At 43.2% G+C, this 14,903-nt stretch overlaps 1 protein-coding gene across 7 annotated transcripts in view; it reads right to left on the bottom strand.

Moving 5' to 3' along the window:
- LOC100770202 (neurofibromin) overlaps positions 1–13,774 on the bottom strand; it is a 235,751-nt gene extending 221,977 nt beyond the window's left edge. For 3 of the 7 annotated variants that reach the window (XM_035447928.1, XM_035447929.1, XM_027426533.2), the window contains exon 1: positions 13,322–13,766. In XM_035447928.1, coding sequence (XP_035303819.1) covers positions 13,322–13,381 — 60 coding nt within the window. In that variant the 5' untranslated portion in view covers positions 13,382–13,766. Of the gene's footprint in view, positions 1–13,321 lie in introns of all 7 variants that reach the window. The other 4 variants (XM_027426532.2, XM_027426534.2, XM_027426538.2 and 1 more) reach the window with 3 other exon arrangements.
- Positions 13,775–14,903: the final 1,129 nt, after the last annotated feature.

Below are 14,903 nucleotides of genomic sequence, written 5' to 3'. Positions count from 1 at the left end.
TATGAGAGACCAAGACCAAGAAACACAAATATTTCTCTTCCTCTATTGACTTATCAATTACCAAAACAGAGTAAGATCTGCCTGATAGATAAAAGCATTTTCCTAGCCCCAAAGTAGAAGAGAAAAGCATTGATAAATTGATAAAGGCAATAGGATAAAAATAATACTCTAGCCAGGCGTTGGTGGCGCATGCCTTTAATCCCAGCACTCCGGAGGCAGAGGCAGGCGGATCTCTGAGTTCAAGGCCAGCCTGGTCTCCAGAGGGAGTGCCAGGATAGGTTTCAAAGCTACACAGAGAAACCTTGTCTCGAAAAAACAACAACAACAAAATAATAATAATAATACTCCAAAATTCAAGACAATAGGCTGGGTCTACAGCTATTTGTAGACTATTTGCCTAGAACACCCAGAGAAAAAAGCTTGGTACTGTATAAAACATGGAGGGGTGGTAACGCAGGACTATAACTTCAGCACTCTGTAGATAGGAGGATCCAAAGTTCAAGGTCATCCTCAGGTATGTTAGAATCCCTGTCTTAATTAATTAAAAAATGAAGACTAGAAAATTGCTAAACAGAAAAATAAAACTGAAAAAATAGAGAATCAGAAATAAAAGCAAAACCACCAAAGAACTCACTAGAAGGTACTTTAATACTACCAAAATTCAAAGAGCTGCTCCAAGTATAACCAAATTCTAAATGGAATGTACTGCACAAACCAGATGTGATACTGCACACCTGTGACCCCAACATTTGGGGTATCAAAAAAGAGAAGAAAACCAACTAACCAACCAATTTATGAACACCTATAACCTCAGCACTAAGGAAGATGAAGCAAGAGGTCAAGTTTGAGACCAACCTAGGCTACCATAGACTTACCTAAAAAAAAAAAAAAAAAAAAAAAGGACTGGGGACACAACTTACCATGCATGCCTGGTAACCCAAGTTCAGTCACATAAAGGTGAAAGGAGAGAAATGAATCCACAAAGTTGTCCTTGAACTCCATACATGCCCCATGGCATGTGCATATCCATACAAACAAAAGTAAGTATTTTCAATTGAAAATTTAAAGATTCTATGTTTACATCCTCTGTCTACCTCTAACACACAGCCAACCCAAACAGAATGGATCATTATTCTAACATGAACATAAAAGGTAAAACACAAGACACATCTGAGAGAGAAGCAGCAAAAGATATCCCTCGGCTTCAAGCTGTATATAGAAATGAGCATCACCAAACTTGAAAGGATAGAAAAGATACCACACAAACTGCATATATTTCTTGTGACTATTTACAGCTTCCTACCATATAAGAGTCACACTGAGGGCTGGAGAGATGGCTCAGCGGTTAATAGCAGTGACTCTTCTTTCAGAGGACCTGGGTTCAATTCCCAGCACCCACATGACAGCTTACAACTGTCTGTAACTCTAGTTCCAGGGGATCTGATACCTTCATCCCAATGCACATAAAATAATGGCTAAATAAATTTTTAAAAAATCAAATGAACTTTCTTAAAAAAAAAAAAGTCACACTGAAAACACTAAGTGAGCCCAGATGTTATTCCCATTTTACATATGAAAACATAAAAAGATGATACAGAGGTAAAGTGCCCAAGGTCACACTGTTAGTTCCAATGGAGGGTGTTTTTCCTTATTACACAGGTTACTGCAAACCCAAAGTGGTAAGAATCATTTCCTTATGCCCCAATTACTTATGAGGACAACCCTAGAAAATCCGTCAACAATTAAGCAGAAAAGCATCACTTGAAATTGTTATGAGACATAATTACTCAAAAGGTCATTATCTAAGTATAAAATTATGATTAAAAATAAGTCATTCTAGCTGGGCAGTGGTGGCGCATGCCTTTAATCCCAGCACTCGGGAGGCAGAGGCAGGCGGATCTCTGTGAATTCAAAACCAGCCTGGTCTACAACAGCTAATTCCAGGACAGCCTCCAAAGCTACAGAGAATCCCTGTCTCGAAAAAAAAATAAAATAAGTCATTCTTTTTAATCATAAGTATACTGCTATTGACTAAATTAACATCATACCTCATGCACTAAATATACCATCTTGTTTAATTGTTGGTCAGGAGGTAGAGTGAAATAAGAGACCATTTCCTCAGGAAAAAATAAGTTCTCTGAAATTCAACTGGATAAGACACTCAATGCTATAAAATATGAGTAAGAGCATGCAACAGGTTGTTGGTTATAGTAACAAACCTCAGCCAAACTAAGAGTGCCAGGCTGTGGTCTATAGAAAACATGCACTCTGGAAGTTAGCACCTGAAGTTTCTGCTACTTCAGAGGTAATTAGTGCCACACACCCCCACACACCCTCACACCCCCCACCCACCCCCACCCCTGAGTGCCACAAAATTTTAAGTCTTCAATATAACTAGGTAGAACTTCAAATTAGCTTGGGGCTATCGTCTCAACAGTTCTTTTGATGATATAACCAAAGACTCAAAAGCCACTTTTACTTATACTCAAAGCACATAACTGGATGTATCACAGGGGTGTGTGTGTGTGTGTGTGTGTGTGTGTGTGTGTGTTTGAGTGCACATGTCAGCGAGCATATGTCACCATGTGAACCAGACTGGCCTTGAACTCAGAGAACCACCAGCCTGTGCCTCTTGAACACTGGGATTAGAGACACATGCCACCACACCCAGTTTATATAGAACATTTTAAGTGGTCAAATATATTCAGTTGGAGCTGGAGAGATGGTTCAGTGACTAAGAGCACTGACTGCTCTTCCAGAGGATCTGGATTCAACTCCCAGCATCCACATGTATGGTGACATATTATTTATGATTTATTAAAGTTTGCCTGAGGGTTCAGAAAACAAAGCTATCCACAAACCATAGAGATCAGAAAATGGTGATACACACCTCTAATCCCTACAGCCATACTTAGTAGCAAACCATACAGCCAGGCGAGGTGGCATACACTTAATCCCACTCAGGAGATAGGCAGATGGATCTCTCTGAGTTCAAGGCCACCCTGGCAACACAAGAGCAAAGAGTAGCAGAGCTCAAGCCTTTGATCCCAGCACTAGGGAGGTGGAGACAGGAGTGATATGGCTGGGTGGCGAAAGGAATAAAAGGTAGGAGGAGACAGGAACTCAGCTTTTGTCTCTGAGGATTCATGGAGATAGCATTGTCTCTGAGGATTCGTAGAGACAAGACAGCCCTTTCAGCCTAACACAGAGGTAAGAGCTAGTGGCTGGCTGCTTTGCTTCTTTGATCTTCTGCCTGAAGCTTGAACCCCAATATCATCAATCTCTGGGACTTTTATTATTTGTGTTATACACATGGCAGCTCACAACAGTCTGTAACTCCAGTTCCAGGGAACCTGAAACCCATGGCAAAACACTGATGTACATAAAATCGAATAAAATATATCCAACCTACTACACACGCCCTCAGTGGGTTCGATAAAAACCAGTCATTACTTACAATGTTAACAGTGGAGTTTTCCTTTGGCACACCTCTGAGTGCTACTCACTTCAGACTCTGCCATAATGATACAAGGATTTACAGGTGGCTGAAACTACCCATCAGTTCATATTCACTAAAATACAACTTTTCTATTGTCAAGGTCAAATTTTGTCTGATCTTTCCCTTCCCTAAGAAAATGGGAGTGTTCCAAGAGAAGTTAGATGAAACAACACAACGCTTTTATGAACAAGTCAATCCTGTGCAAATAGCTTAAGATGCCCATATTCTACTTCAGTATTGATCCTAAGCCTTTTAACAGTTTAAGCTGACCACAACCTCCCCTTCCACTTCTTTTATAGAACATTCTCCTTCTTAAGCTTCCATTTAGAAAAAAAAGAGCCTTCCTATACCTCACATAACTTGTCTTATACACATACAAACACAAAACTCTCAATGGAAAATAAGCATGACATACACATGAAAAACCCTTTTTTTTTAATTAAAACACCATGTACCCTTAAAAAACATGTTGTTATAATTCAACAATATGATCAGTATAAAACCTCAGAACAACAAATCTGAAGGCTACAATAAGAATGCCCCATCACAGTCTGAGTAATTTAAAGACGTAAAACTAAGGGCTTATTATGTACCATATCATAGCTTTTGCTTTAACAACAAAATTCTTCATGTTATGTACATTTTTTCCAAAGAAGATTAAAGGAAATAATCTATTATTTACTTAGCTCAGTGACTTACTGCCAAGACTGTAGACCTGAGTTCAATCCCTAGAATCCACATGATAGAAGGAGAGAACCAACTTCTAAATGTTGTCCTGATCTGTAAATTATGGTGAGTACTCCCGTGTGTGTGTGTGTGTGTGTGTGTGTGTGTGTGTGTGTGTGTGTGTGTGTACAATAATAAATAAGTAAATAAATAAATAATACATACTTACTCAGGAGGCAGAGGCAGATGAATCTCTTTGAGTTTGAGGCCACGGGTCAGTCTGGTCTACAGAACAAGTTCCAGGACAGCCAGGGCTACACATTTTGTTTTGTTTTTCAAGACAAGGTTTCTTTATGTAGCTCTGGCTATCCTGAAACTCACTCTGTAGACCAGGCTAGCCTCAAACTCGCAAAGATCCACCTGTCTCTGCCTCCCAAGTGCTGAGATTAAAAGTGTTATGTCACCCCCCAGCTGACAGTAATAAATTTTGAAGCCAAATAATTATATTAAAAAAAAAAAAAAAAACCTGGGCTGGAGAGATGGCTCAGCAGTTGAGAGCACTGACTGTTCTTCCAGAGGTCCTGAGTTCAATTCCCAGCAACCACATGGTGGCTCACAACCACCTTGAATGAAATCCGGTGCCTTCTGCTGGCATGCAGGCAGAAGACTGTATACACATAGTAGATACATAAAATCTTAAAAAAAAAAAAAAAAACCTGCAATATTTAAAATAAAGTACAACTTGTCCAATGTTGGCCCAATTCATACAACCTTATTATATTGTATTTCCCAAAAAAAAGACCATATTATATGTATGCCACAAACTAGATGATAAAGCAGGAGAATGCAATCAATTACTGAGATCCATAAATTACAAAAGGATGCTATCAGTACCCTAAGTATCTGTCAACAAATGCTAAAGGATAACCAACATACATTCCAGGAAAAAGGTAGAGATTAATCACTCTCCTTAGTGAAATACAATAGTCAATAAGCTGTATAAGCCAGGCATGGTGGCACATGCCTTTAATCCCAGGATTTGGGAGGCAGAGGCAGCTAGATCCCTGTGAATTGGAGGCCAGCCTGGTCTACAGAGCTTGTTTCGGAACAGCCATGGTTTGTTACAGAGAAATCCTGTTTCAAACCCCACCCCACCCCCAAAAACTGTAAAGAAATTTTTTTTTTTTTTTTTTGGTTTTTTTTCAAGACAGGGTTTCTCTGTGGCTTTGGAACCTGTCCTGGAACTCGCTCTGTAGACCAGGATGACCTCCCCAACTCACAGAGATCCATCTGCCTCTGCCTCCCAAGTGCTAGGATTAAAGGCGTATGCCACCACCCCACCACCCCAACCCCCGCCGAAAATGAATCGTTCTTATGTGTGATTAATCTTACAGACTTTCAAGGCACTCACATTTTCCATTCATATGACTATGCTAACAAGAGATAAATCCAAGCCAGGTATGATAGCAGGGGCAAGTGCATCATTGTGAGTGTGAGGCCAGCCTGGTCTACTGCGGGAGGCCAGGACAGCCAGGAACACACAGAAAGACCCTGGTTTTTTGTTTGTTTGTTTAAAAAAAAAAAGTGACAAATCCAAGACCACAATCTGAAACTAGATTCAAAATATATGTTCCTCCATGGGAGGAAATATAAATACCAACGTTTAAGTTCCTCTGTCAAGCACTTTTTTAAAAATCCATTCCTAATCAACATCTCCTAACTGATTATAGACAGTGAATAAAATTCATCTTTCAACATTTAAAACAAAGGCAAATTTTTCACTACTTTTTTTTTGTTTTTAAGCCACTTCAGCCCTCAGCCTTAGTCATATAAAAACCACACACACAACTGGCTGGGTGGTGGTGGCACAGATCTTTATTCCCAACCCTCGGAAGGAAGAGGCAGAAGGATCTCTGAGTTTGAGGGCATCCTGGTCTACATAGCAAGTGAGTTCCAGGCCAGCCAGAGCTACAGTTAGACTGGGGGGGGGGGGGGCTCAAAGGAACGGAACAAAATATGCCACTGGTGATGCCCTATGTGACCCTAACTGTACTTGGCAAACTATGGTGTCCATGAGCATCCCAACAGCTATGTCTAGCTTCACCTGCCTTTCACAATTTGGTGAGAAGACTAAACAAAACTGCGTTCAACCAAGTCCAAGGCCTATGTGCACTAAGGTTCTATAAAATCCCACATAAGGGAACTACAGAGATGGCTTAGTGCTTAAGAGCACTGACTGTAAGACCCAGATTCAATTCTCAGAATCCACATAGCAGCTCATAACTGTCTATAACTCCAATTTCAAGGGATCTGACACTTTCACATAGACATACATACATCCAAAACATGGATACACATGAAATAAAAACTAAATAATTTTTAAATATCACATAAGAAATCAGTAAGTTAAGAGGACTGAGTTTAGTCCACTAAAAAAGACTTTGTAGCGGGGTGTGGTAGCCCACGCTTGTAATTCTAGCTACCCTTAAGGCTGAGGAAGGAAGAGCTGATGTTTAAGGCCAGCCTAGACTACACAGCAAGTTCAAGTCCAGCCTGGTTTAGTGAGAATCCATCTCAAAATTAAATATAAAAATAGCTGGGTACCCAATTTAATGACCAAGCACTTGCCTAACATGCACAAGACCCTAGGTTCAGTGGCCAATTCTATAAAGGTAAGAAAACTAAAGGACTTCGTTTAAAAAAGAAAAGTTTGCTGCACGACAGTGGCGCATGCCTTTAATCCAGCACTAGGGAGACAGAGGCAGAAGGATCTCTGAGTTTGACGCCAGCCTGGTCTAGAGTTCCAGGACAGCCAGGGCTACACATCAAAACCCTGCCTCAAAAAAACAAAACAAAACAAAAAATACATAAGCCTGAAAGAACCTTAAAGATTTTCTGCTGGGTTCCTTTTCAACAGATGAGGACAGCTAGGATATGTGTGAGAACTAACAGCTAACAGCAGGCATATGAACAGAAACACAGAATAACAGCAAAACTCAGGCTCCTGTTTAGAAACCCCAGTTCAATAACAGGCAAGCCTATTAGAAAAAGAAAAAGCACATATGGTCAGGTACAGTCTACAACTATTACCCCAGCACTCTGGAAGCTGAGGAGGGGAAGCCAGCTTCAGCCACCTAGTGAGTTCAAGGTCAGCCCAGGCTATGTAGTAAGACCATCTCAGAGAAGGAAGAGGAAGGGGAAAGGGAAGAGAGGGGAAGGGAAGGGCATCTGTTAAAGCTGCTTATTAAACGAACACATAAGGATCTGAATTTGTACATACAAGAAAGAGTGGTGTCTTGGGAACGTGGGGAAGAGATACAGTACATTGGTGATTACAACTGTGTTTAAAAAATAAAAATAAAATAAAATAAAATAAATCCTTTTCAAGAAAGCAGCAATCTAGAGGGGAAGGAGCCAAGCCAGTTGTCACAGCTATAGAGGAGATGAATGAGCAAACGGGAGAGAGACAATGTCTAACAGGGGAAGGAGAAGTGGTTTACAGAGAGAAAGCCAAATGCTGCAGGGCAAAAGGAAGAAAATGTAAGTTTAAAAGTGAAAAGGAAAATCCTACATTAAGTAGGGAGAATGGGATGCCAATTGAGAATCAGCTAGAAGAAATTGCTTTAAAAGATAAATTCCAAAAGAATAAACATTATTCCCTTAACATAAAAGAGCATCTATTTTCAATGTTCTTAAAGTCTTATAAAAATTGCAGACCAGTAGTTAGGGAGGATGCGTTCTTTTTTAAACTCAAAACAGCTTTGAATTTTTACAAATCTATGTGGCCTATTAGCATGGGATTTGTAACACTAAAAATACTTATCTAAGGCAGGTGGATCTCTATGAGTTCAAGACCAGCCTGGTCTACAAGAGCTAGTTCCAGGACAGCCTCCAAAGCCACAGAGACCCCCATCTCGAACTACCCGCCCCAAAAAAAACCTTATCTAATTTTTTTATGCTGTGAACTCTCCACCACATAGTATTCAAAGGACAGTCTGTGTAGCTCTGGCTATCCTGGAACTCTCTGTAGGCTAGGCTGGCTGGAACTCACAGAAATCAGCCTGTCTCTGTCTACTGAGTGCTGGGATTAAAGGTATGTGATACCACACTTGGCAGTTTTTTTGTGGGGTTTTATTTCTGAAATAAGGAAAAACATGAATATTTGAAAGTTTTTTTAATGAATTTTTTTTTTTTTTTTTGAGACAGGGTTTCTCTGTGTAGCTTTGTAGACCAGGCTGGCCTCAAAATCACAGAGATCCATCTGCCTCTGTCTCCCAAGTGTTGGGATTAAAGGCATGTGTCCCAACTGCCTGGCTGATTTATTTTTATTTTATGTGCAATAGTGTTTTGTCTGCATGTATGTCTATGTAAGGGTGTTGGATCCCCGGAACAGCTGTGTTAGACAGCTATGAACTGTGTGGGTACTATGAATTAGGCCAGGGTCTTTTGGAAGAGTAGCCAGAATAGGGTGCTCTTAACACCTGAACCATCTCTTCAGCCCCTAAAGGTTTTTTATTTTATTTTTTAAATAGAATCACCCCCAAATGATTTGTTATAAGTAAGTTCATTTAAAGTTATTTTTCTTTCTGTTTTTCTCCCTTTCTTTCTTAGGTTGTATTATTTATTTATTTTAGGTCTTTTTTTGTGACAGGGTTTTCTCTGTATAGCCTGAGCTGTCCTGAACTCCACTCTGTAGACCAGGCTGGCCTCAAACTCACAGAAATCCACCTGCCTCTGCCTTCCGAGTGCTGGGATTAAAGGCATGCTCTACCAATGCCTGGCAAGTATATGTAGTCTTAACCACTTAGCTGTCTCTCCAGTTCTAAAGCATTATTTTCATGCAGTGAGCTGGCTCAGCAGGTGAAAAGCTTTCCCCAAGCCTAATGACCTGAGTTTGATCCCCAGGACCCACTTGGTAGAGGAGAGAATTGATTCCCTTTAAATTCTGTGACCTCCACAAATGGCACTGAGATACTCAAGTGCTCCAAAGTAGTAAAAAGAAAAAAATAAATAAATGTAATAAAACGTATTATTTTCAATATCTAGGCAAGTGGGCCAATTATAAAAGTAAAACATACTTAAAGACTTTTTTTTTTTTTTTTTGGCTTTTCGAACAGGGTTTCTCTGTGTAGCTCTAGAGCCTATCCTGGCACTCGCTCTGGAGACCAGGCTGGCCTCGAACTCACAGAGATCCGCTTGCCTCTGCCTCCTGAGTGCTGGGATTAAAAGCCTGCGCCACCAACACCTGGCAAGACTTTTTTTTGCAGAATAAAATTCATTTTTTTCCCCCAACAGGTTCTGACTATGTAGCTGTGGCTGTCTCGAAAAAATAAAAATAAAAACAAAGGCACAGTGGTTTTAATTTGTTAAGAAACTGAGCTAATGAGGGCTGGAGAGAGGGCTCAGCTTGTAAAAAACATAGGCTGTTCTACCTAAGGGTCAGAGCCAATTCCCAGTACCCACTGGAAACTCACAACCTGCTGAAACTCCAATACCAGAGAATCAGATGCCCTCTTCTACGCTGTCAGCACTGCCTGCATGTGGTGTACACACAAACATGCCAGTAAAAAATCCCATACACAAAAAAATAATAATAGTAACTTTAAAAAACAGAGCTATTAAACCACTGGGTCACTAGTTTTAGTTTAAAAGCTTATTTGACACTATAAAAGCAGACTAAGGAGAAACAGAATATGTATCTGTTCCATTCAGTGTGTGTCTACCTTTATAAATGCCATTTCTTAATAAAGGAACAAATTACTTCTAAAACTGGCAACATTCACTCGTTAGGACATAAATATTACACCTACATGCATTATAATCAGCATGGATTTGTGCTCAAAATGTCAAGATGAAAAAAATAAATTTTTCAAGTCAAGGTGGAAAGGTTGGAGATGCAGCTCCATGGTAGATACCATATTTTTAATCAGGTCTACTGTCCAAACTGCATCAAATTTCTAGTCAGGTCCCCTTAGAGTTTGGTACACCTGTCATCATGGTGGCTACTAATTCAAACAATGGAAGAAGTACTACACATCCATCCATGCAGTCATAAACTGAGTTGTCATCTTTACACATGTTCATGCTTCTGGTGACTGAAGCAGTTCAACATACACGTGTTGGCTATAGTAAGAAGCAGCTAGCCACAGAGCAGTGTTGGTGCACACCTTTATTCCCAGCACTAAGGAGGCAGACAGAAGCAGGCAGATCTCTGTGAATTCAAAGCCAGCCTGGTCTACAGAACAAGTTCTAGGACAGCCTGAAACAGTTCCAGGACAGTCAGGGCTATTATATAGAGAAACCTTGTCTCGAAAAACAAAACAACAACAACAACAACAAAAGCAGCTTGCATTCCACGAGGCCAGTGAAACAACTACAGACAACATGAATATTTAACACTTTAAAAAAATAGTTGAAATAACTAGGATTCTCATATACAAATACCAGTACGTACTAGGCTTTTTTTTCTGTCATTGGTAAAAATGTAAACTCTGGCTAGGAATCGTGGTACATGCCTTCATTTTTGCATGGGGGATGGGATCTCTGTGAATGAGAACATCTGTATATGGAGTTCCAGGGCAGTCAAGACTACACAGTGAGACCCTGTCTCAAAAGGGGCAAAAATCAAAATGGCAAACTCTTCTAGTTATATTTAGTGGGTTATTAAAACAAGTTCTATGAGATACTTACAAAAAGCATTCCCTTAATTGTCTATCATTCAATACATTTCTCACACTATAAAGCTCATTAGGTCTATTACAGCACTTAACCTCTCTCAGAGAACCTCAGTTTTTCACAAAATAAATAAATAAATACTTTCAACAGTAAGATACATTTGAGTGGGGCTGGAGAGATGGCTCAATAGTTAAGACTGCTTGTTGTTCTATCAGAGACCCAGAGTTTGGTTTCCAGCACCCAGGTTGGAAACTCATGCCCACCTATAACCTCAGATTGAACATATCCAACACCCTCTTCTGGCCTCTGAGGGCACTACACACACACACCTACACACCTACACACCCCTACCCACCCACCCACCCCCCCACACACACAGAGTCTTTTTAAATCGGGGAAAATTGTAAGGTGAATCCTTCTCAACCCCTCATTAAGACTACGCTCTTCGTGAGTTCAGTTTTGGTTTGTCTATGCCAGTGGTTCTCAACCTTCCTAATGCTTCGTCCCTTTAATACAGTTCCTCATGTGTGGTGACCCCAACCATACCACTATTTTGTTGCTACTTCATAACTCTATAGGTATAGAACGGATGGTCTATGCATATTTTAAATTTTTCTCTTCTTTTTGGTTTTACAGATGATAGTTAAGAACAATGTGAACCATATGAATGGTGGACACCAAACCCAGGTCCTCTGCTCAGCAGCAACTACTTTTAACCACTGAGCCCATCTCTCTGGCCCCTTAAGTCCTTTTTTTAAAGTTCTGCAAACAAGGCTTTTCTATCAAGTTTAAAATCTAACACTCTACTTAATGCTCTATTTAAATCCAATGCTCTGTAATTCAACCATTTATATAATGATATTTACTCCATCCTCTAGAAGAGTTTTTTCAGATAACTCTTGTTCTGGGAACTGGGTAAATGAACCAACTCCTTGAAGTCTGACAGTTACGAAATTTTATCTATGAAATTTTATTTTACCTATGTTTTATGGGGGGGCAGTTGTTTGTTTGAGACAGAATCTCCCTGCATAACTTTGGCATCCTGGAATTTACTATTTAGACCAGGTTGGCCTCAAACTCACAAGAGATCCACCTGCCCTGTCTCCGAGTTCTGGAATTAAGGGCGTGGGCCACTGCATTCAGCTCTATGTAGGTTCTTAACTCCCTGGGCCTATTCCCCAATCTGTCAGATCCAAAACACTGAGTCCTATAAAAATATTTTCTGGTCAAATTAAACAGAAACCCTTCTACCTGTCAGCTCCCACAATCAGTTTTGTGATTGCAGCCATTAAGCCAAATAGATTGGCTCAATTCTAAACAATTCCCTCAGGGGAAGCCCCTGGCAGAACTGCAGAAAACGAAAACAACCATCCTTTAAACCAGCCACTATCTACAGTCCATAAAATTTAAACTAGCTCTCAGGGACAAAAGGCTACATGTGGATTACCTCTTCCGCCTTAAAAGTCCATGTGTGGGAAAACACGGCGAATAAAAAGTAGCCTTCCTAAACTACGAAACTTTTCCCTCCATCCCAAGCAGTCACAATTAAAAGTTCTCTGGTGAACAGTCAAAAGCAAGTCAAAACAACAACAAACCATGAGCAGAATTAGCGGCACTAGGACCACATCCCTGCTGTCTCTGGTCTCTCTAGTCTGTGGCCGCTGTTTCCCTTTCCTTTCACCCTTCTCCCCTTACTCCGGGAAGAGTCTCACTGAGAAAGCCAATATTCACATCCTCGGACTTCTGGCAAGCAGGGACTCGGGGGTGGGGGTGGGGGGAGATCAAGGAAGGAAAAAGGGGGAATCATTTCAGAACCACGGTTTCCCTTGCAAACAGCAACGTAAAGGGCAGCCTTGTGTCATCAGCCTATGGGAACGCTGGTGGGGGGACATCAAAAAGATGTTTAGTGTGTGTGCTACAGTCTACAGGCAACCTGACGCCCCGGAGCAGAAAAGTAAGAAAACCTGTGCTTTTCCCTACTCCTGCCCCTAAGGGACAGAAAATGGGGGTGGGGCGGAATACTACCCTGCGCCTACTGGGGGTACATACACAAACAGACCGGGGTTCTTTCAGTTATCCCCGGTTACGAGGGTGGCGGGTGCTAATGGAAGAGAGACACCCTAACTAGTATTACCTACCTCCTTTCAAAAAAGGGAGGAGTAAGAGAGAACCGATTAAATCCAGATGGAGCGCCCCTGAAAGCGCCCCCAGGTCACTCATCCCCCAAGAGCAAGCGGAAGGGCTGGGATAAAGGGGATGGAAGGCTGGACATGGGCAAGGCCCCACCCCCCGGTTTAGGAGGGAAGGAGAGTCCCGGCTCACCGCCGAATCCCCGGGCCGCCCCCTCGTGTCCCCCCGCCCCGGCCCTTCCACGGCCTGCGGAGCCCCCGGCAGCCCGCGAGGCAGCAGATCCTTCCTCCCCTCACCCACCGCATCCCCACCCCACCCGCTCCCACCTCCCGCCCGCCGCGGGCCCGTTACCTGCTCGTCGAAGCGGCTGACCACGGCCTGGACCCATTCCACTGGCCTGTGTGCGGCCATGTCCTCCCCGCGACCCGGGAGCGGCGGATGGCCGGGTGGGCCGGCGTCCGGGATCCGCCGGAGGGCGGGCGCTGAGGTGAAGGCAGCGGCAAGCCGAGCAGCTGAGGAGTGCGGGCAGCTAGCGTTCCCACGGGGTGGGGACGGGGGCCCGCGCGGCCCGCCGGGAGGGACAGGGAAGGGGGCGTTGGCGAGGAGGCTGGGGGAAGGGGTGGGGAGGGGAACCCGGGGAGGGGAGGGCGCCTGTGGGTGGCTCTCCCCACTAGCGCCGTCTCCCCTCAGCCATCACAGTCCGAGACGCCGCCATGACACCCCACCGGAAGTGGGATCCTTTCCACGGCTCGGGGAGAGGGAGAGCGAGCAAGCTCGAGATTGAGAGCGCGGCTGGGAAAGGGGAGGGGGAAGCGAGAGGGAAGGGGCCTGCCGCGCATGCGCCCGCGCCGGCCGGTTTCATTAATGAAAAAGCGAGTCCTGGAGGTGACGTCACCTAACTCCTCCGGGCCCGGAGGCGCGCGTCCCTCTCCGCCGCCGGTCTCCCCACCTAGCCCGGCACGGGGCTCCGGCCGGAGAGTCTGAGCCGACTCCGGAGCGTCGGCTGGCCTCGCCACCGCCAACTCGGTCAGCCCTTCCCCCGCCGGCCTGCGGGCTTGGATTGCTCCCGGGGCTGGAAGTTAGGGTGTCCTGAGGCTAGGCTTTCTCTCCGCGCGCTGATCTCCGCCGCTGATCTCTTGGGAAAGCTGTGTTCTGCACTTAAAAATACAAGGCACACACCGCCACGCAGTCGACAGGGTTTCTAAAGGCTGCTGGAAAATTGGAGGCCGAGAGAGATTCCGTGATTTTTTTTTTTTTCTTTTAAGGTCACTTAAATTGCAAAGCAAGACCCAGTGGCGATCCAGGTTCTCAGAGGCTCTAGAATCCCCAACCTGAAATTCCTCTACTAAACTGATAGGCACCCAAGTTAATAAAACTTTTGCACGGCTGATAATATAAAATTAAAGACTAACTCACCGCACTGTAAACCCCTTTAAAGGGCCTAACGCACATTCGTCGTCTGGTTTCAGCCCTTTCAGCAAACCTTTCTAGTAGGGCTCACTTAGCATACCTAACTAATGAATAGGGCACCGGAAGTTCCGGGATATACCCAAGATCAGAGCTGATAAATACCAGAATGGCTTGACTCTAAGGACAGTCGGCCTCTCCAGAAACAAGGGCCTTCCCAATGCCCAGTACCAGAGTTCAGAGGACTTATGTGGAATTGGCTGTGCACTCTTACAAAAAAGGATACTTTCAAAAGGTAGTCTGCTCAAGACTAGCCTGTTCTACAAAGGGAGTTCCAGACTAATCGGGGCTACACAGTGAAACTCTATTGGGGGGGGGGTAATGGGGGTGCTCAGAATCTGACATTGAACTTTGAAATGAGTTTTCTTCAATGCACTTTACTTAGGTCAATGTTAAAATGTGCTCAAAGGCAGGGTGTGGAAGTGCTCGCGTAATTATTAGAGGGAGTCGAATCTTCGCGAGTTCC

The sequence above is a fragment of the Cricetulus griseus genome, chromosome 7 (genome assembly GCF_003668045.3).
Source record: "Cricetulus griseus strain 17A/GY chromosome 7, alternate assembly CriGri-PICRH-1.0, whole genome shotgun sequence".
Lineage (NCBI taxonomy): Eukaryota > Metazoa > Chordata > Mammalia > Rodentia > Cricetidae > Cricetulus > Cricetulus griseus.
Note: the sequence above shows the minus strand (reverse complement) of the source record. Positions and strands in the feature narration are given on the sequence as shown.